At 37.0% G+C, this 23,011-nt stretch overlaps 1 protein-coding gene across 3 annotated transcripts in view; it reads left to right on the top strand.

Annotated features, from left to right (window-relative positions):
* Positions 1-23,011, top strand: part of PIGK (phosphatidylinositol glycan anchor biosynthesis class K) — a 151,920-nt gene that overhangs the window by 18,853 nt on the left and 110,056 nt on the right. For all 3 annotated transcript variants that reach the window (XR_004060501.1, XM_010370953.2, XM_010370952.2), the window contains exon 3: positions 468-559. Coding sequence is in view for 2 of the 3 variants with exons in the window: in XM_010370953.2 (XP_010369255.2) it covers positions 468-559 (92 nt within the window). In the remaining variant the exon portion in view is untranslated. The remainder of the gene's footprint in view (positions 1-467; positions 560-23,011) is intronic.

Raw genomic sequence — 23,011 nt, 5'->3', positions numbered from 1 at the left:
AATTCTTCTTTTTTCTTTTTTTTTTTTTTGGAGACAGAGTCTTGCTCTGTCGCCAAGGCTGGAGTGCAGTGGTGCCATCTCTGCTCACTGCAACCTCCACCTCCCAGGTTCAAGCGATTCTCATGCCTCAGCCTCCCAAGTAGCTAGAACAAAGGTGCACACCACCACACCTGGGTAATTTTTGTATTATTAGTGGAGGTGGAGTTTTGCCATGTTGGCCAGGCTGGTTTCAAACTCCTGTGTGCCCAAGTGATCCGCCTGCCTTGGCTTCCCAAAGTGTTGGTATTACAGGTGTGAGCCACTGTGCCTGGCCTTTACCGACAATTCTTTATGTTTGCTGTTTTAAAGCCTGAATTATGGCATCCTCTTTCTTTAGAGATCTCTGTATCCTACTTAAAGAAAAATACTCTGCAGCTCCATGGTTAGCTTTGATGCATAAAAATTGTATTTTTGTTTTAATACTTTAGGTGTGTACGTCCCGATTCTGGTTTAATTATCGACATGTTGCAAATACTCTTTCCGTTTATAGAAGTGTCAAGAGGCTAGGTATTCCTGACAGGTAAGAAGTCTTAATAAAGCTTAACTTTGAACTTCAGTGAAAATAACCCTTAAGTAATTGTTATTATATTTTATATTTTGTGTTACTTTTGAAAAAGGTAAAAAAAAAAAATCTGATTTGAAGTTTTTTGTTGTTGTCGTTAGTACATACTACCATGTATAAATTAGATGTTACTTAAGACCATAATGACGAATTGTATAAAAGAACAAATGCTAAGGTAAAAAGATTAGATAAAATATAATTATTTAGTGTAATGTATTTAATTAATAAATGACTCAGTCAGGGTTTTTAATTGCAGATAATGGAGGGCAATTCTGATTGATTCCAGCAGAAAAGGGATTCATTGAAAGCATATTGTTTACCTTGCCAAATTAGTGAGAAGGTTGTATCCTTTAATAGCCAGGAACAAGGAAGCCTAGATATCAGAAGAGGCATAGCTAAAAATCATAACCTAAAACAGTCTGGTGACAATAATGGAGCTGCAAATTGCTGAAGCGTAGACTCAGCCACTGCATAGCTGCTACACTTAATGTTGCTATTGCCTCCTACTGCCAAAGTTTGAATTTTGCTGTTCCAACTTCTTACTGTCTCTCTTATAGTGGTCTTGGTGGAAATGTTGTATTGGTAAAGTCTAGGTTCAGCACCCATGTCTGTGCTGGCGGGTGACTGGAAGAGCTAGTATATGGCATTGTTAGCCTCTATATAGGAAGGTGGGCTTTGCCTTATATGAAGACTCATAAAGTGGGAATTTTCCTACTTGTAGGGCATGGAGTTCACGTAATAGGCAATATACCAACACCTTCACTCAGAGCATGTCTTCTACATTGTTTTGTCCATGATAGATTTGTTTTTCCTACTACCAGAGAAGCTATAGCAAGAAACTGCAGTCAATTCAGTTATTTAGGTTTGATTTATGTAGTACCAGTGAGTCAGTGTGGAAAGAGCTATGTAGTTGGATATGACTTTGAAATCTGGCTTTAGTGATGAGTTTTCTTAAAGTCGCTTTACTATACTAAGCTTGTTTCTCATTTGTTACATGGTAATATTAGTTCCTTCTTTCAAGATTCAGTACTTGCAGTAAAAACAAATAGGATATGCATAAAGTGCTGCAGGAACAGAAAGGAAGCAGTGAATGACTCAGGAAACAAAGTTATATTACAATCTTTGTCAATAGATCATTTCAGTCTGAGTAACTGACAAAGCTATAATTTCCATATTTCATCTGGAAATCATGGCAAATAGATAATATTACTATTTTATTGCGGCACTATTCACAATAGCAAAGACTTGGAATCAACCCAAATGTCCATCAGTGACAGACTGGATTAAGAAAATGTGGCACATATACACCATGGAATACTATGCAGCCATAAAAAAGGATGAGTTTGTGTCCCTTGTAGGGACATGGATGCAGCTGGAAACCATCATTCTCAGCAAACTATCGCAAGAACAGAAAACCAAACACCGCATGTTCTCACTCATAGGTGGGAACTGAGCAATGAGATCACTTGGACTTGGGAAGGGGAACATCACACACCAGGGCCTATCATGGGAAGTGGGGAGGGGGGAAGGATTGCATTGGGAGTTATACCTGATGTAAATGACGAATTGATGGGTGCTGACGAGTTGATGGGTGCAGCACACCAACATGGCACAAGTATACATATGTAACAAACCTGCACGTTATGCACATGTACCCTAGAACTTAAAGTATAAAAAAAAAAAAAATTACATTAAGTCTGAGAAGGAGGTTGATTTGTTATATCAAGTGTATGGATATAATTCTTGTCATTTGTCAATTGGTTTTTCTCAAATAGGCCTATGTAGTTAGCTTTTGGTCTTTAACTGCTCTTGCGTCTATGCTGGATATACTCTTCTAGAGAATCACTATGCATGGCTTGGCAATAGGTTTTTTTTTTTTTTTTTTTTGGTAAATTAATCGGTATTCTATGAGTCAATCATTAAGATATGTTTAAATGATTTAAGTTAGATTTGGAGGGAGTTTTTAGGAATAGACAATAGCAATAGGATGTATTTTGTACATTATGTTTAATGGGTTTGTCCTTAGGTTTCTGAAGAATGTTATTTAAAAGCTTATTTCTCTTTCAAATGATTGTTTATCTATAGTTGTGTTCATGAAGTCTTTGTTGTGGGGTAATTAAGGGTTTAAACAGTTGGTGATTTAAGCCATTTGTTATTTAATAAATAGAAATCAATAGAAAAGATTCTGCTTAGCTTCTGTTGGGTAAATAAACGTATGATTTGGAAATATTTTATCAGTTGTACAAAGCAAACACAGTTTGTATTTTAAAAGTAAAAATACTTGTATCTCCTAAATTGTGTTAGTCTAGTGTTAGAAAATGTTAGTGTGATATTAAAGACATTTTAATAAATAGGTTGCCAGAATTTTGTAATATTTCAAAATATTGATTCAGGGAAAAGGGTTATTAATGGTTCTGGGAGAAAATGCAAAGATACACTCATAAGACCCTTGTAAGTGCTCTCTAGCTCGAGTATGACCAGTTTCTTATCTAAGTTCCATGCAGGTGAGGTTTTTGTACTTTGTGCCCACACTTTTTCTCCAACCTTATGGAGATTCTGTTTTTATTTGCCTGGTTTTAACTTCTTAAAATGTTTCATTATTTTTAGAGAAATTTCTGCCCTCAAATAATTGTTTTGTACTAAATCCCTGTTTAGCTAACTTCAGTATGTTTAGTATGATTAAGATGAAGAAAAGGCATTAAGTATGGTTTAGGTTGTAAGGTTAGTATGTGAAGCAAACATTGAGCCACAATTACTCCTGAAAGTTTCTCAAAGAGCACATAAATTACAGTTTAATATTGTCTTTCATCAGGTCTACCACAGCTAGTTTTTCCTCCAGTGCTATTATTATTTTCTTTGTTTGCACACTGGCTAAAGTGGTTTACTTATGATTAGGGCCATGTTTATGAAAAAATACACATATCTTTAACCTGGAATTGTGTTCCGCATGCTGTGCAAAGCACATGGGAATTGAGGCCAACTTAGGGAATGTAGAATCATAGCTCCCATCTTATGTTTATTCTAGGGAATAAATGCATTTAGTATTAGGTTGATAGACATGATCTGTCTCTGTCACTCTCTTTCTTTTGGCTGAGTGCATAAGATTTAGTTCACAGAGTAAAATGTCTATATAATGTTTTTTTAGAATACAATTTAGCTCTACTACAGGTTGGATGGATGTGAGTTCGTGTAGTGATCCCTATCTGATGCATTGTTTCTATAAAATCCAATAGCTTTTCTGAGTCCATCTAACACTATTTTTTTCCTTATTCTGTATTTCAATTGTATGTGAGATTAATCTTCCTAATTTAAAGCTTTTATTCTTTATTTCCCCTTACTCAAAGCTTTTTAGAGTATTTAGAAAAAAGTTCAAATCCCTTATTTTGGTACTCAAGACTTTTTGCAGTCTGATTCCGAATCTGCCATTCTGATCTTTTTAGTTTCTGTCTCTTATGCTCCAGTCGTTTTCTTCCTAGTCACTGTATTGTCCTTCATTACCTTGCACTGGTCGCTCACCTATAGTTCTTTCCTTTCTCCTTCCCCTCTAGTTTTCTGATGTCCAGATTCAATCCATGAATTCCCTGAAGCTTTCTTGGTCTTTCTTGCATAAATGCTGTATTTGTACCTCTCTTTTGGCACTTTGTTACATGTGTTGATCTTATGTCTTAAAGGCTGGGTGTTATACTGTGTATTTCTCACAGTGCATTCTTTGGTATATTGTTACAGTGAATGAGTGAATGAATAGTGTGATAAAAACCCGTAGCTAAGTAGAACTTCATTAGTCTGGATGAGAAAGGAAACTTTTATGAATACCATTTACTTATATTCTCTTAATGTTGTTTCTCAACCCCCGCAGAGCTAACAGTGCTGTATAGTCAGGTTTTTTTTTATTCAAGTATTTTTGTGTGTGTGTGTCTCACTCCATTGCCCAGGCGGGGTACAGTGACGTAAACACTGCTCACTGCAGTCTCAACCTCCTGGGCTCAAGTGATCCTCCGGTCTCAGCCTCCCAAGTAGCTGGAACTACAGGTGCGCACCACCATGCCTGGTTAATTTTTAAATTTTTTTGTAGAGTTGGTATCTCACAATGTTGCGCAGGCTGTTCTTGAACTCCTGAGCTCAAGTGATCCTCCCACCTTGGCCTCCCAAAGTGCTGGGATTACAGGCATAAGCCACTGTGCCCAGCTATAGTGGATTTTTTTTTTCTTCTGTTTTATCTTTGAGACAGAGCCTTGCTTTGTAGCCCAGGCTGGAGTGCAGTGGAGCAATTTTGGCTCATTGAAACTTCCGCCTCCCAGGTTCAAAGGATTCTTGTGCCTCAGCCTCCTGAGTAGCTGGGATTACAGGTGTGTTTTTGTATTTTTAATAGAGATGGAGTTTCGCCACGTTGGCCAGGCTGGTCTCATACTCCTAGCCTCAAGTGATCCACCCATCTTGGCCTCTCAAACTATTGGGATTACAGGTGTGAGCCATTGTGTCTGGCTGTAGTTGATTTTTATGAACTATCTTCTAACTTATTCTTGAGGGATCTATGGCTGGGGCAGTCTTACCAGGGCACTACTTGCCCAAAACAAGTCACCCTCAACCTTACATATTACCATTTAAGTTCCTTCAGGATGCATGTTTCCTTTTTGTCTTTTGTCCCTTTTAACTTCTTTCCCAGTTAATAGGTATTAGAATTAGAAGTAGGAGCTATTTGGTCAGTTATGTAAATTCTGGTAATGTTTCTGTAAGTAGAAAAAGTCACTAATTGTTGTTTTTTAAATCATGTTGATCATATAGCTTTTGACTATTGCTCTTTATGCTGCTGTGGATTTGGCCTTATAAGTAAGAGGACATTGTCTGAAGTGGAGCGTTAATAAGCTATTTAGCAATCTTACTGTATGGTAATTCCTTAAAATGTTTCTTTAAAAATGCTTGTGGCTTTCTGTTCAGTAACAGCAGCCAATATGGATTCTCTTTCCTCTCCTGTAACACACATTCACTATCCATCATAATTCAGAGACTGTGTTAGGAATTTTATAATGAATTATTTTATTCCTAGAGACCTTTATGAGAGATTGCTTTTTCCCATTTTACATACTAAAAGTGGTTGCTCAGAGTGGTTAAATGACTTGCCTAAGGTCAATTAAATATTAATAAAAATAGGACCACAATTTGAATTCAGGTCTTCTGACTTAATGGCCAGAGCATTACTATTTCAGCACAGCTGTCTTCTCCCCAAGAAATTACAACAATTAATATTTATGTAATATTTATAACTAATGAATTCTTTTAATATACATTGATTTTATTTTATGACAATCTATAGATATTAGTACAATTATGCACACTCATTAAATACCTTATTAAATTCCAAAATGTATGTAATATACATTGTCTCATTTTATTCTTATGACAATCTGTAGATATTAGTATTATTATGCATACTTGTCATTAAATACCTTATTAAATTCTAAAATGTTAATATGTTGAATGTGGGACTAGGGGGTGTGTGAAAATAGTTAATATTAAATAAATATAAGGAATGCCTCTCTGATTTTATCATTTTCTTACTTTTTTCATATTTTTATTTTTACTTTTGTCTAAGACTTTATTATTTCATGCTTCTTCAGTATTCATGTACTTCAATATACATTGTAGCTATGGTACATGCTTCTATACTTCCACCCCTTTTTAGCTGTTTATTCCCTGCTTCTGGTCCCTTTCCCCCTCCAACTCATCCTACACGTAACTGTTAGAATTATTTCTCAGACACTGCTTTCATCTTTTCACTCCCACAATTAAGAACCTGTGGTAACTCTGTTGCCTTTCTAACAAATCCAAAATTTTCATCCAACCTTCAGGCCTTAATTCCAGCTCAGTATTTTCATTTGCTAATTCATTGTGACAACTACTACATGGTTACTTTCATTTCTATTTTTGGTGATTTAGCACACCTAGCATTTAATAAGGTATTTCAGTGATGAATGAGTGCACGTAATTATACCAATCTGTATGGCGCCATAAGAATAAAATGAGATAATGTATATTAAAATAATTTTCTAATTGTAAATGTTACATGAATATTAAGTGTTGTAATTCTTGGGGAGAAGATAGCTGTGATATAAGTAAATGCTGTAGAACCTAGAACATCTAGAATACCTTGTGGTCTTTTTTCTCTAAATATCTTTTGTTCCTTTGTTTCCCTGTGTGTAGAACTTCATAGATTTCTCTGTCTAGAGAGGTCACTGATTTTATTTTTAAGCCATTACAATGAATTTATTAAAATGTCTAAATATATATATTTTACATTTATTATATTACTATTTTATGTTATTTTAATATATTGATAAACATATGTGATGATTTTGTCTTGTTTTTTATGAACAAAAGGATTTTTCAGTCCTGTAATAAGTTTTATAAATAATTTGCAATGTACGTTCATAGTTATTGTGAAGATAATTTTAACTCATGTCTTTGAATGTTCTTCTCTTGTCTCCTGTCACTTCTCAACAGTTTTTTCTAAAATACTTCTTGAAAATATAAATAATAGTGTTTGAATAAGGATGCTTATGTATTCTGAACAATCTGCCATTTTATTCGCATATTGGCAGCTGATCTGCCGCTCTACATGGTGTTCCTTGTGGAGAAGTGTATAATATCTTGAATAGAGAAACATTTAGAATAGTTAGGAAGTTGAAATGTGTTCTGAGGAGAACAGTGACAAGGTAAAAGGAGAAGTTTGGCCACTACCTTGATACTCTTACGTTTAGATCATACATAGGACCAATTTGCAAGTCTAACAAGACCATGAATGGGGTTTATGAAGCATAGGGGAAATTTTTTTTATCGATTTGTAAATAGAGAGGAAGATTTTGATACTGAAGAGAAAGATGCTTATTTCTTCAACAATAGCACAATGTCTTTAGTACTGTCACTATCTTTGTATCTGTTAAGTTGATTTCCTTGACTTCATTCTTTTTTAGAATGGTCTTGCCTATTCTTAGGTCTTGTTCTTCCATATTAATTTTGGAATTGGTTTGTGAAGTTCTTAATCCCTGTTACGATTCTCATTGGCATTGCAGTGAGTTTATAGATTAGTTTAGAGAGAAGGGGCTTCTTTTTAATATTAGGTCTTTCAATTTATGGATAAAGTTTATCTATTTAATTATGGGTTTAATAGCATTCAAGTTTTATGATTTTTTAATTTTTCTGCATAAACATCTTTGGTAGCATTTTAAAAGTTACCTTATTTTTTGTTATTATTGTAAATGGTACCTTTCCAAAAATACATTTTCTAACTTCTGTTGCTGTGCATGCAGTTGATTTTTATATATTTTTCTAGCAACTTGCTAAACTCCTATTAATTCTAATAATTGACTATAAATTTTTATTTTTGATAGCTATAAAATATTCAATGAGTTTTCTTCCTTTTAGAGAAATACAGAAGTAATACAGAGCATATACGTGATGAGGATATGAGTGGCTGCAGTGCCTTTCTACTTCCCTTGTTTCTCACTATGGTGATTGTGAAGTTTAGCAGTTGGCACAACCTGCAGAGAGTAAGAAATCAGACAGGCCAGAGGAATTCAGAATAGTCTGTAGAACAACTGCTTTGTCACCTAAAATTCTACCTCTTGTTACATAAGACAGTTCTTCGCTGTGCCTGAGATTCATGTTTACATGTCTTCTTCCTGTATCACCAGGCCTTCAATGAACCTGGAAATAGCCTGAGAATGTCACTATTCATTTTTTGATCTTGGAAAAATTAATCTATCTTGGCCTGAGTTTTTTCATCTGTAACAATGCTTAGAGGGGAAACAATACTTAAAAGGGGTGAATATTTTTGGTTGGCTGGCCCAGCTGTAATTCCCAGCTTTGTTCTCCTTTGCTTTATTATATAATCTCCCGAATCAGCCTATCATGTTTTCTAATTACATTGCTTGCATTGGTTTAGCATTAACTGACTTGGCATTAATTTAGTGATGCCAAATACTAGTTTTATTATTACTGTGAGAGTGTTAATTATCATAAGAAAGATCCTAAAAAGGCATATACAAAACTTAACTCAAGATGGATTACAGATTTTAATGTAAGATCTCCAACTAAAAATTCTAGAAGAAAACTTAGAAAATGCCATTCTGGATGCTGGCCTTGGCAAATAATTCATGGCTAAGTCCTCAAAAGCAATTGCAACAAAAAATAAAAGTTGACAGGTGGTACCTAATTAAAATAAAGAGCTTTTGCACAGGAAAATAAACTATCAACAGAATAAACAGACAACCTGCAGACTGGGAGAAAATATTTGCAAACTGTGCATCTGATAAAGGCCTAATATCTGGAATCTATAAGGAACATAAACAACAGGCAAAAACCAAATAACCCCATTAAAAACTGGGCAAAGGATATAAACAGACACTTCTCAAAAGAAGACACACAAACAGCCAAAAAACATGAAAAAATGCTCAACATCACTAATCATTAGAGAAATGCAAATCAAAACCACAGTGAGATACCATCTCACTCCAGTCAGAATGACTTAAAAAGTCAAAAAATAACAGATGTTGCAAGGCTGCAAAGAAAAGGCAACACCTTTACACTGTTGGTAGGAATGTAAATTAGTTCAGTTACTGTGGAAAGCAGTCTGGAGATTTGTCAGATAGCTTCAAATAAACTACTATTTGACCTAGCAGTCCCATTATTGGGCACCTACCCAAAGGAATATAAATTGTTCTGCCATAAAGACATATGCACTTATATTTTCATTGCAGCACTGTTTACAATAGCAGAGACATGGAATAAACCTACATGCCCATCAACGGTGGATTGGATAAAGAAAATGTGGTGCATATACACCATAGAATACTACGCAGCCATAAAAAGAACAAAGATCATGTCCTTTGCAGCAACATGCATACAGCTGGAGGCCATTTTACTAAGTGAATTAATGCAGGAACAGAAAACCAAATGCTACATGTTCTTACTTATAAGTGTGAGAGCTAAACATTGAGTACACATGCACATAAAGATGGGAATAATAAACACTGGAGACCTCTGGAGTTGTGGGGAATGGCAGAGGCTGAAAAAATAAAAAAGTACCTATTGAATACTATGCTTAGTACCTGGGTAGCAGGATCATTAGTACCCCAGACCTCAGCATTACACAACATACCCATGTAGCAAACCTGCATATGTACCCCCGAATGCAAAATAAAAGTCAAATACATATATATATATATAATTTAAATATATAGATATATAAATATCTAGATTCTATATATTCCATGTATATATATATCTATGAAAGGTCATAAAAACGTAGATGTTTGTAAGTTGAGCCATTTTTAGTGATGACTTGTGTACAAACGTCACAGGAATAATAAGCCTATTAGCAGGGAAAGGAGAAAGAAGCAGATGTTTGCAGAATAACTAGTCATATTAGCACATTAGTGGCAAAATACTGGAGCCCATGTATTTCCACCAATTGTTAATGTTGATATGTCTGTAACTACTTTTGAGCTCTAATCTCTGTAAGTCCTTATTCTTGAATTTCCATAAAACTGTGTGCCATTTTAATAGTCATTCTTTTTTTTTTTTTGAGTCAAACTATTTTATTGACAAAAAGATTCCTGTGAAAACAGGAAGTGAGTGCCCTAAGCTCTCACTCCTTAGCATTCTGCATGCTGATGTAGTCCTGGAGAAGTGCCTGTGCCTCTTCCCTCTGGCTCATCTTGGTGGCCTCCTGTGAAAACAGCCTTTCTTCCCTGCTCCTTTGCCTTTCAGGACCTCAGCCACCCTGGGTCCCAGCGTCTCCACAGCTGCAGGTTGCCCTGCCAGTGAGGCAAGTCCAGCACCTTTCTCATCACCCACGGTTAAGAAAAGGAGCATCTCCTCTGACCCAGTCTCATTGGTAATGATATTCATGAACTCTGAATCACCCTCCTTCCTGTGTAATATGACCACACCTCGCCAGTCTGGATTGTTCCTGAGGCTGTGGGCAATGTGCACAGCCAGGTCTCTGAGCAGATTCAGGTTATTCTTCTGCAGGAGCTTGGTGGAGTTCTGGAGCTTTTTCACTGCTTCCACGTGATCCTCCACTCCACACTTAAGCAGAGTAGTCTGTGCTTTTTCAGTTCCATGACTTCTCTCCATCCACTTCAGCAGCTGGTTCCCAGCCAGAAATATAGGGTTGGTTTTGTTCTTTTTCCCTTTCTCAGTGCCTTTTTCCCTTTCTTTTTCCCTGTCTTGATGACCTGAAAGTTACCGAGTCTTTTTTTTTTTTTTTCTTTTCAACTTTTGTTTCAGGTTCAGGAGGTACATATGCAGATTTGTTATATGGGTAAGTTGGGTGTCACAGGGTTTGGTGTACAAATTGTTTTGTCACCCAGATGATAAACATAGTACCCAACAGGTAGTTATTTGATCACCACTCTCCCCCCACCCTCCACCCACAAATAGGTTCTGGTGTCTGTTGTTTGCTTCTTTGTGTCCCTGTGTACCCAGTGTTTAGCTCCTACTTATAAGTGAGAACATGTGGCATTTGATTTTCTGTTCCTGCGTTAATTCACTTAGGACAATGGCCTCTAGCTTTATCCATGTTGCTGCAAAGGGCATAGTTGTGTGCTTTTTTTTAATGGCTGTGTAGTATTTCATGGTGTATATTTTCTTTATTCAATCCACTGTTTCTGGCCACCTAGGTTGCTATTATATATCCCTTATATAACAGCAAAGTAGAATGACTTATATTCCTTTGGATATGTACCCAGTGGGATTGCTAGGTTGAATGGTAGTTTAAGTTCTTTGAGAAATCCCCAAACTGCTTTCCACAGTGGCTGAATTAATTTACATTCCCACCAGCAGTGTATAAACGTTCCCTTTTCTCCACAACCTTGCCAGCGTATGTTATTTTTTGACTTTCGTAACAGTCATTCTGACTGGCATGAGATGGTATCTTACTGTGGTTTGGATTTGCATTTCTCTAATGATTAGTGATGTTGAGCATTTTTTCCTATGTTTGTTGGCTATTTGTCTTCTTTTGAGAAGTGTCTGTTCATGTCCTTTGCCCAGTTTTTAATGAGGTTGTTTATTTTTTACTCGTTAACTTTTTTAAGCTCCTTATAGATTCTGTATATTAAACCTTTGTCAGATGCATAGTTTGCAGACATTTTCCCCCAGTCTGTAGATTGTTTACTGTGCTGATGGTTTCTTTTCCTGTGCAGAAGCTCTTTATTTTAATTAGGTCCCATTTATCAATTTTTGTTTTTGTTGCACTTGCTTTTGCTATCTGCATCATGAAATGTTTGCCAGGGCCTGTGTCCAGAATAGTATTTCCTTCTTTATTGATATAGCTTTAGTGATTCCTTGCAATTAAAAATAATAACTAGAATAAATATTAAAATACAGTAAAGGGTTAACAAAGTCCGTTCCGTCTGTGTAAGAATTTGACTTGTGTTCACACTCTAACTTTGTTCCATTGTAAATATGATAAAGGCAAGCAATGTTGCTTATGGTAAAAATGTTCCCTTATTCATTAGATGACTACAACTGGACTGGGATGAATAAATGATGAATGCCTGAGGAGAAAGATGTATCTTTGGGCTTTCCTGAGTGCAGTGATTCTTATAATTGAGTCTGTTCCTTTTAGACACCCTGAAAACTATATTTATGGAGTTGCTACGTAAGGCACAAAGTCCAGTGTGGCCTGAGGCTTCTATGCAAAGGTGGATATTCTGCTCAGCCATTATAATTCTCATTTCCTCCTACCTGAGTTGTCACTGGAAAGAACAAAGCTTAGGAGAAACACACACACACAGACTCATGCCACACTGTCAGCTAACAGTCTGATGGAAACTATTCTTACTCTGTCATGTTATATCTAACTCTTTAAAAGAAATTAAAAGGATAAGTGAAATTAACATCTGTGAAAAGAATTTGCTTTCTTTGGAGGAAAGTTATTTCATAGAGTTTTATATTCCCTTTACCGCTGTCCTTCAAGGATGTCCTAGACAGGCAGTAGTGCTGCAGCTGTCCACTTTCAGGTGGTGCCCACATATTGTGCAGAACCATCTGTGAATCAGGCCCTCGTCTTCTCTTCCTCCCATCAGCTGATCATAGGGACCTCCCCGTGAGGCCATCCATGGAGGCTGGGGGAGAGAAGGCAGGGTGGCAAGAGTGGAGACCGTGGGCATTTGAGCCACTTCCTCATGTAACTAACTCGTGCCTTCAATACCTGCTTGAGCCTGATCACGTATATACCACTTCCATTTGATGATAGAATGCTGCTGTGCATGAGCCATTTTATGGCTGGAGGGGTCAGAAAGCACCCAGTTCATGATAGGCGGTTCAGGTCGCATGGTGACTTGATAACGCATAGTCAAATGTTCAGTTTCCACCAAAGCCCAGTAACAGGCCAAGAGCTGTCTCTCAAAAGGAGAGTAGTTATCTGCAGAAGATGGCATGGCCTTGCTCCAAAATCCTAGAGGCCTCTGCTGTGGTTCACCTATGAGGGCCTGCCAAAGTCTCCAAACAGCATCCCTGTTTGCCACTGACACCTCAAGCACCATTGGATCTGCTAGGTCAGATGGCCCGAGTGGCAGAGTAGCTTGCACAGCAGCCTGGACCTGTTGCGGAACCTTCTCCTGTTCTGGACCCCACTCAAAACTGGCAGCCTTTTGGGTCACTCGATAAATGGGCCAGAGTAACACACACCAATGAGGAGTGTGTTGCCTCCAAAATCCGAGTAGACCCACTAGGCATTGTGCCTCTTTCTTAGTTGCAGAAATTATGCTTCTGTGAAAGAAAAATAAATCTTGGGGGCCCCAAAATCGCTTAAGCTAAAGGAGAAAAGTCAAGCTGGGAACTGCTTAGGGCAAACCTGCCTCCCATTCTATTCAAAGTCACCCCCTCCCCCTCTCACTGAGATAAATGTATATCTGATTGCCTCCTTTGGGAAGGCTAATCAGAAATTCAAAAGAATGCAACCATTTGTCTCTTACCTACCTGTGACCTGGAACCCTTCCCCCAAGTTGTCCTGCCTTTCCAGACCGAACCAGCATTCATCTTACGTATGTTGATTGATGTCTTATGTTTCCCTAAAATACATAAAAATCAAGTTGTGCTCTGACCACGCTGGGCACATGTTGGCAGCACATGAGGCTATGTCCTGGGTGCGCGTCCTTAACTTTGGCAAAATAAACTTCCTAAACTGACTGAGACCTGTCTCGTATTTTGGGGTTCACATTTCACTAATATTTATTATATATACTTAAAGTAGTAAATATGTATGACTTATAAATAAGTAAATATATATGTATGTGCCCTCCCATGTTTTTTAACTAATTACTAGGAATGCCTGATTTTGAAAATGTGGAACTTATTTACATAAATAACTACTGTGTAACTACACTTGCTATACAATTCCAGTGCCCACTTTTTCTTTTGGTTTTGTGTTGAGAGAACGTAATATTACATATGCCGTGTTTTGTGAAGTAGGTTTTGCAGGGGCTTGAAAAGAATAAAGTGTGAGTTGAATCATCACACGTGGTAGAATAGGCTTGCCAAACTGTAAAAACAACATATTCTTGTGTCTATTGGGGATATTTTGGGAATTTTGTCTTCATTTTAATAACATACGAAACAACTTGTTATTGTTATTTATAGGAATGTAGTAGTATGTCTTCAGTGTAGCCTTTTTTTTTTTTTGAGTCTTGATTTCTGCAGTGATTGACTTGATACTTATTCAGTGCAGATTTAAGTAACTACTGTGATGCTGACCTGGTATTCAAGTGAAAAAGACACTTTCAGTTATCAAATGAGACCTTATGATAAATGGCATTCAAAGAATGTTTATTGGCAAAGGCTTATGTAGTAAATATAAGATCTGATTGTCCTGAACAGTAAACAGAACCTGGAAATTATGAATTACTTAGTGTACAGCATACTTTTATGAACAGACATTATATCATCAAATTACATTTGTAGTGTAGTAAAAGAAAAACTTAAGCCAAATTAAATTTAAAGGATTTAATTGAGCAATGAACTATTCATGAATCAGGCAGCCCCCAGAATCACAACAGATTCAGAGAGACTCCAGTGCAGCCACGTGGTGGAAGAATATTTATAGACAAAAAAAGGGAAGGGAAGTACAGAAATTGGAAATGGGAACAGGAACAACTGGATTGGTTACAGCTCAGCGTTTGCCTTATTTGAACACAGTTTGAGCACTCAGCAGTGTAAGAGTGAAGTATGGCCACTGGGATTGGTCAAGACTCAGCTGTTGTTCAAGTGCATACTCCTAAATTAGGTTTTCAATGTTGTCTTCCTGTTAAGTTAGGTTGCCACAAGGACTCAGATATAGCAGAGTCCTTCTCAGACCACATTTACTTCACTTTACCAATTCCCCCCTTTTGGTTATTTTCTCAATTTTGAGAGATTGACCAAAACTTCAGTCATTAATGTCACCATCACAATTGTAAATGTACTTACTTGGTCTTGAAACCCACTGGGAAACAGTAGAGCAGTGAGTTTTGCAAAGGTAGGAACAGGGACTGAGTAGAGGGTACCTCCTGATGTTGGAACGTCTTGTTGACAGGAGAAAAATAAAACCTGGTCTGTTCTAGGATTTGTGTGTTTCCTTAAAGTCTTAGTTTTATTGTGCCATTTAGCACAAGCATCTCCATTTTTTGTGGTCTGTTGGGGCCTAGCACATGAGCTTAGTCCAAAACAAACCACCTGTAACTTTGTTTTAAAAAATTTCTCCTTTTTAATCAGATTCTCACTTAGGTGAGAGTGTGACCAAAACTTAGGGTGTTAGTGCCACTCTCAGTTACCATCATTTACCATCATTTTAGGTTTCTGGTCTCAGCATGTCATTCATAGGTTACGGTGTCCTCATGGTCACACATTTCTTTCAGCTCTTGTCATTCCAGTTGAAGAGAGACCATTTGACATTTTAGAGATGGCTGACTAGTAAACATTTAAAACCTTTGAGAGAATATAGCACACCAGGGAGACTATTATTATAACTGTCAGGAGGACAATATGAAGAGTTTGGAGTATGCTCCTTACCCAGGGTCCCCATAAACCAAATCACCTAAAATCAAATGGATTAAAGAATGAGCTAGATAAAGAGTCTACTCACTTAACTAAGCAGTCTCTTTGTTAATCCCCTAAAACTGATTCTCTATAATCTACATTTGATGTATTTCTCCATGGGCCACAAATGCCAGCAGCTACAGAGATACTTTTCTGTGTAGCCAATTGTGTTATTTAGCATAACTTTCATAAGAGAATTTAAAGTCTGTTGTGTAACTATATACATTACAGTATAATCTGCTATACAGCCTATCATTAAGGATACACTTCTAATCATTGCCATTTTTACTCCAAACCATGGAAAAAGGACCTAACAAATGATGCCCTTCTAGAAGTGTGAAGGCCTCCTGCCAGTGTTCTCTTTAACCTGTGATGTGGGTTAAGAGGAGTGAACCAATGTTCTGTTTCTGGCTGATTATGAGGCAACATATATACCATCAAAGTTTCTCATGTACATTGGGCCTTCATTTTTTTATCTGTCAAGGCATAAAGTTATCTATATATAAGACTGGCTACAAAATCCTTCATAAATAAAAGTATACACAAGAGTGCACACAAGAGACACCCTTTTTATTTCTATTGTTCATAGAGGCATAAACAAAGAAAAAACATTCAAAGATAAGAGTGTTATTATAGTAGAGAAGTCTTGATTCATGATCTTGGGAAAAGCTGTCATCTTGGGAAAAGATGCCATCTTCTTCTGGGGAGAAACTTTCCTGGTTAGCTTTACCTTAATGGTGCAAGTGGGTATACAGTTCCAAGAGTGTGGAGGAATCTTTCCCAGTTGTGAGATTATGAACCCAAAGTTTTGTTGCAGTGTGGATGGTGTGGGCAGTCTTTCTCTGATGTTTTCAGAAGATCCAGTCTTTGGGTTCTAGACTGAAGGGGTGCCATGACCAGCTCAGTCAGGGAGACCCTAACCTAGTGGTGCTAGAGGAATTAAAGACACACACACAGAAATATAAAGGTGTGGAGTGGGAAATCAGGGGTCTTACAGCCATCAGAGCTGAGAGCCTCAAACAGAGATTTACCCACATATTTATTGACAGCAAGCCAGTGATAAGCATTGTTTCTATAGATTAACTAAAAGTATTCCTTACAGGAAACAAAGGGATGGGCCGAAGTAAAGGGATGGGCTCTGGCTATTATCTGCAGCAGGAGCATGTCCTTAAGGCACAGATCGCTTATGCTATTGTTTGTGGTTTAGGAACACCTTTAATTGGTTTTCTGCCCTGGATAGGCCTGATGTTCCGTGCCCTCATTCTGGTAAACCCACAACCTTCCAGCGTGGGTGTCATGGCCATCTCAGACATGTCACAGTGCTGCAGAGATTTTGTTTATGGCCAGTTTTGGGGGCCTATTCCCAACAGAAGGGGTTGACTGTCCTCAGTGAACCATAAAAAGCTTTCTTTACCTGGTGAAAATACACTGTAGCATAATAATCTACATTATAATATCAGCCCACTTGCATGGGAGAGCTTTTATACAACCAGGAAACATGCATTGAAAATGACAGTTGAATGAAATCCCTTTGTAAAATGTGTATGTGGCCCAACCATCTGGTTACCATCTAGTAACCAAATGTAGCTGAAGCTTTGATTGTTTTCCCATGAATATGGGTTTGACAAACTAAACATTGGTTATAAACTATTTTGGCAATTTATAAGTTACCACACCAATATTTAATTTGAATTATTTTCTCTTTTCTGTGATGTTTTGGAATGCATAACTTTTAATAACAAAAGCTTTAAGGACTCAGGAAGGACAAGGTGGCTATTCTGGTTCTCCAAGAGTCCATGCTTAACACTGGACTTTTGTCATCTTGAATACCAGTTGTTTTTTCCAATTTGAGCACGTAGCACTGATAGCTAACTGATGGGTTATCATAGGTAATTTGACTTACGTTATCAGAAACCTGTATTCAAGAGTACTTTTCAGGGTTCTTTCCATCCTTTCACGAACCGCCTAAAAGACACCATATTCTGGGTTTTTGTGTGCTTGCGAAGTTTTCAGAAACTGCACCAGCATTAAGCAATTAACTGGAAATGACATTAGTCATAGTTAAAAACACAGCTGACAAGGACAATTTCTGTGGTCTATAATAGCTTAATATAATAACCATAATTATGATTGATAGCATTACTTAGACATGTTAGAATTTTAGAAATTCCATATGATATTGGAACATATTGATGACATACACTAAAATATAACTTAAAGTTAAGCATTATTTTTTATTTTTACAGTGCTTTCCAAATAACATGTCAAATAATCCTGTTTACCTGTCTTTTGGATTCTTCAGGGGCCCTCTGTAGCATCCCAAAGTTAGAGGTCAGAAAAGATAATTTGGAAGCTGAAATTTGATTTTGGGAAGCCTATCAAATATGTTAGAGGTTTAAACACTTGATATTATGAAATAGAATTACAGGTCACCATAGTCATTCATTTAGCCAAAATGATAAAGAATTTTTAAAAAGGCAAACACTTTTCACTCATTGATAGAGGGAAGACTTAACTTTCCAAACAGTCTGTCTTTTGTCTTTCTCTTCTTTTTTTCCTAGTTTATTCAAAAGGCAAACAAAAATCTTTTATTATCCTTTAATATTACATGGAAATCTTGTTCATGGGAGAGCCAAATTTCACCCTTTCCTAAGTCTACTATTAATGTCAACTCAATTTTTAATAAAACCTTATAGACAGATTTATCAATCTTAATCAGTTTGTCTATAAGGTGAGATTCTTACAAACCTTTTATAACCCTTTAGAATTTTTGTTAAAGAGGTGAGATTCTTACAAACCTTTTATAACCCTTTAGAATTTTTGTTAAAGAGCAGATCAGTGCTCTAAGAAAAACCTGTTGTGCTTTTTTTAATGTTCACTTTACGTAAAAACTGAATAATACCCCTTTAACTGTAGCTAATATGTTTACACACAGAATCTCTTTACAAGTAATTTTTACAAACCTTCCACAACTTGCTCAACCTTTAGCTTTGTTTTATGTAATTTAAAACAATCTGTTAGCCCTCTACACTAGGCAAAAATTTACATTCTCATGCTTTCTTATAATTTTTTTTTTACTGAAAACAAATTTTACTTTCCATACACACTTTGCATGTAAAACTGTTATTTCAGTAGTCTCAATTATATGTTATAACAGTAACTCTTAGCACCGTTTACCTTTGGTGCATAAATTTCCTTTCACGAATGCTTTCATGACTTACACAGACCACCTACGTCATGCTTGGACTTTCTGACTTGTCCTAAGCATCCCTGTTTTTAACCAACCAGTTATTTTAGTTTAGGACAAGAATTTACCATACAGGATCCTTTCTTGTATAAAATTTCTTTTCTTTATAACCTTCTTTGCATAGCTAGAGGGCATGGCTAATTCCACATGCATGTCCCCAGACCTTATCTAGAATCTGTCATTTCCAAGGTAGGTAAATTGAACAATTTTCAAAAGTCAAAGCAGTTTATGACCTTAAAGCATTTAGCAAACCTAATCTCTGACCTGCCTGATTTAGAATAAATGTCTTTATTTTACCAATAATCTTTAAAACTTTTTATTTCCCAAAGATTACTAAAGTTACATGAACTAAAAAGCATTACAGTTTCATCTTTCAAATATTTGATTTAAGCTCCTATTTTTCTTTAAGCCAATTAATTAGAGCCCTTTTAAAAAAAATCACACATGGAACACATATGTAACTATACAGATAGAAGAAGATCCAGTAGTTGCAAGATTTTTTATTTGCCAGTTTTTAAGGTTTTTAATCGGATTACTGGCTTTAGGGTGGAGTCCTTGGAGGAACAAGGCCAGGAACATGCAGTTTCTACAGCCTAATATAATAAGCAGGCACAGCTGGAAGGCAAAACAGATCTCCAAAAATTAAGGATCCCATTCTCATTTTTATATCAGATCCTGGATCCCATAAAGGATGAATCAGCCTAGCTCCCATGGGTGTCTTATCTCTTAGTGGTGGGTGGGAACATTTCCATAACTTCTAGGTGGCCAAGAGCATGCTTCTCTGATCCAAATGTGCAGAGCTGAGTATCTCCCTGTAACTGCCATTAGCTATCCCTAAAAGTATATTTCCTACCTAGTTATTACACACTAAAGCTCTCTCATAATGCAAAGTAATTTCTGATACTCCCCAAAGGCAAAAAAATCAGATAAGGCAATACAAAACAGAACAGAGCCTTAGATTTTGAGAGAGATTTAATTTTTAATTTCTGAGGTTTCTTGGGGAAAACAGGTTTTTCCCAAAACATGGTCTGTGGTGCCTCCTCTGCTTTTCCCGAGGTGTCCCAGGCTGTTAAAGCTGAATATCTACTTTTAATTAAACTGACTTTTAACCACAGCCCTCTTTATAAAAGTCCTTTTAAATTTCTTGTTACATGACTTTAGCCAGGCCAAACAGCCAATATTTCTGGCTCAGAGAAAGAAAATGAGGAAGAGAATCAACAAATAGTAAATGTCATATAGATATCAAACCAGAAGGGACTCATTCCCTAAGCCAGGAATTGAACTCAGGCCACCATTGTAAAAAGGCAAGGCCTTAGCTACTGAGCTACATTGTATAACTTCCATTGCTCTTCCCAGAAGTCTAGAGCAGTCAGTTTTGAGATTGCAAAGGCTTTTAACTGCTGGAGATAATTTTTGGAGCTAGCTATGACATGAATCCCAAACTTCCTTTTCCCTGGAAGGCGGAGACGAAGAGAAAGTACCACCACATGGTTACAAGGTTAAGCTCCCAAGGGCAAAACAAGATCAAGACCTCAGGCAGTTTTTTTGTTTGTTTCAGGGAACCACAGCAAAGTTTGTTATTGACCAACTTGCTGGGCTGTCTTGAATAGTGAGCTTATGGGGTCCTAAGCCTGTGTGCTATCCACAGGTACTCTCTATGACAGAACCATACAGAAAGACAAGGACACCAGATTCGGTACAGCTTAAGAATAGCCTCAGAATCATTTTTTGCATTAATTAAAACTTTACAGAGGAGATAAACAGTGATTTTTACCATTCATTTAAGCAGTTTGCACAGAGAGAGGCCAGAAGCCTGGTAAGAAATTCTTGCCCTTTTGCTGGCTTGTCAGATTTCTGGGTTCTCCTTTCCTGAGTAGCCCCAGTGACCCTGCTTACCACACCATAGTTTTGGGGGCCAAACTGCATCACAAAGGAAAATAATGGAACCACAGGCAAAATTATCTCAATTTTGCAAGTTGCTGCCCAACCAGTTGTGTGGGGGACCCAAATTCTAATATTTTCTATTCTGGCCAGAGTAAAATATGTGTGCTTTAAATAAAAATATTGAAATCTTTTTAGAAGCTTCTGCAGATCAGTAGGCGTCTGTAGATGGATTAATTTGGGAGCCTCATTGTTTTAAATGCACTTCAGTGCGTTGTTCATTTGGAATGTTCTATTGTAAGTTATCCTTAGTAAGATCTCATCATTTCTGTAAGACTTCACTGCTTCTGGGGCCTAACATTTATGCATGTATAAGCCAGAAGGAACTCAGTTCTTCAGAAATTAAAGATACCATTTTTACCCAAAATACTGGCTTTGCTCTCGGGTTCCCTTAACTTAGCCAGTGATTTTTTTTTTCCTACCTAAGCGCACGAGAAAAATGAAATAAAGGGGTAGAACACAAAAATCCTGTGAATATATATACATATTTTTGAGATGGAGTCTTGCTCTGTCCCCCAGGCTGGAGTGCTTTGGTGCGATCTTGGCTTACTGCAAGCTCCGCCGCATGGGTTCACGCCATTCTCCTGCCTCAGCCTCCTGAGTAGCTGGGACTACAGGCGCCTGTCAACACGCCCAGCTAACTTTTTGTATTTTTAGTAGAGGTGGGGTTTCACCATGTTAGCCAGGATGGTCTCGATCTCCTGACCTCATGATCTGCCCGTCTCGGCCCCGCAAAGTGCTGGGATTACAGGCGTGAGCCACCGTGCCCGGCCCCTGTGAATTTTTAAAAGCCAAATTTTGTAGCCCCTGCAATATTACCACTTACTACCAGTTTCTTTCTGACTCACTCAGATGTAAGAAGCCTCTAACTGGATTCAAGCCAGTTAATTACTGGATCAGATCTGATCCTGGACCCAGTCCAGTTTCTGTCGATTCACTAATTGGCCAGCCCCCAGAATCACAGCAGATTCAGAGAGACCCCAGTGCAGCACATGGCAGAAGAAGATTAGAGACAAAGGGAAGTGAGGTACAGAAACTGGAAAGTGAGGCACACAAACAACTGGATTGGTTACAGGTTGGCATTTTACTTATTTGAACACAGTTTGAGCACTTGGCAATATATGAGTGGCTGAAGTATGGCTGCTGGCATTGGCCAAGACTCAGCCATTGTTACAAGTGCATACTCCTAAATTGGATTTTCCATCTTGTCTACCTCTTAAGTTAGGTTGCAGCTTGTCCACAAGGACTCAAATATAGAAGTATGGCGTCCTTCTCAGGCCATTTTAGTTCTCTTTAACAATTATGGATATCAAAACACACACACACACACACACACACACACACACACACACACACTAGTTAAATGTAGAACCAGACTTGAAGCTCTTCTGTTAAAGCAGCAGGTGTTTAGTTTTTGGAAAATAATGTCATCTTTCAATGGGATTAATGTTTTTATAGTATTATTAGTTTGCTAGTTTTATTAGAATTTTATACTTTTCTCTTGATTTTACAGTTTTGTAAGAACTGTAAGCCTAAGTAGTTTGTTTGCATGTGTATACTTAAATACTGTTGTATAAATAACTTAACACTTGGACCAAGTGAAAATTATTATTTTTTTTCTAGAAAAGAGTTCTGTACACTTCTTGAGTTTGAGAAACAGCAAATTAGAATATGTGGTTGGACTTCAAAACGTTTGAAATCCGTTCTGTTTCCCAACTTCTCTTTTTCTATATTATTTCAAGTACAGTGTTTTATAATATATTGATTGTGTTAACAGGTCATAGTACTTATATTGAGGCTCAAAATTATCTCGTAAGAGAAATGTTGATTAAATTTATGATTTTAAGTTGAAGTTAGTACTTCTTTCTGATTGATATTGACACTGTATAGCTATTGAATAATTACTTCATTTCATAGAGTGAAATTAACCCTAAACAGAAAACATAGCCTAAAGAAATACTCATTTTTGTATTGACATTTGGAGGTCAATTCAGTCTTGTTTAACAAAGGAATATATGATTGATATTTGTTTAATATAAATTAATGATCTCCTTAAGTTTTAAAAAAGAGAAGATGTATTTTCTGTTTTAAGAGGAATGACTTTCACTATGCTGTGAAAATGAATCAGTAACAGCTGAGGATCTGAT

This window comes from Rhinopithecus roxellana, chromosome 12, assembly GCF_007565055.1.
Source record: "Rhinopithecus roxellana isolate Shanxi Qingling chromosome 12, ASM756505v1, whole genome shotgun sequence".
Lineage (NCBI taxonomy): Eukaryota > Metazoa > Chordata > Mammalia > Primates > Cercopithecidae > Rhinopithecus > Rhinopithecus roxellana.
Note: the sequence above shows the minus strand (reverse complement) of the source record. Positions and strands in the feature narration are given on the sequence as shown.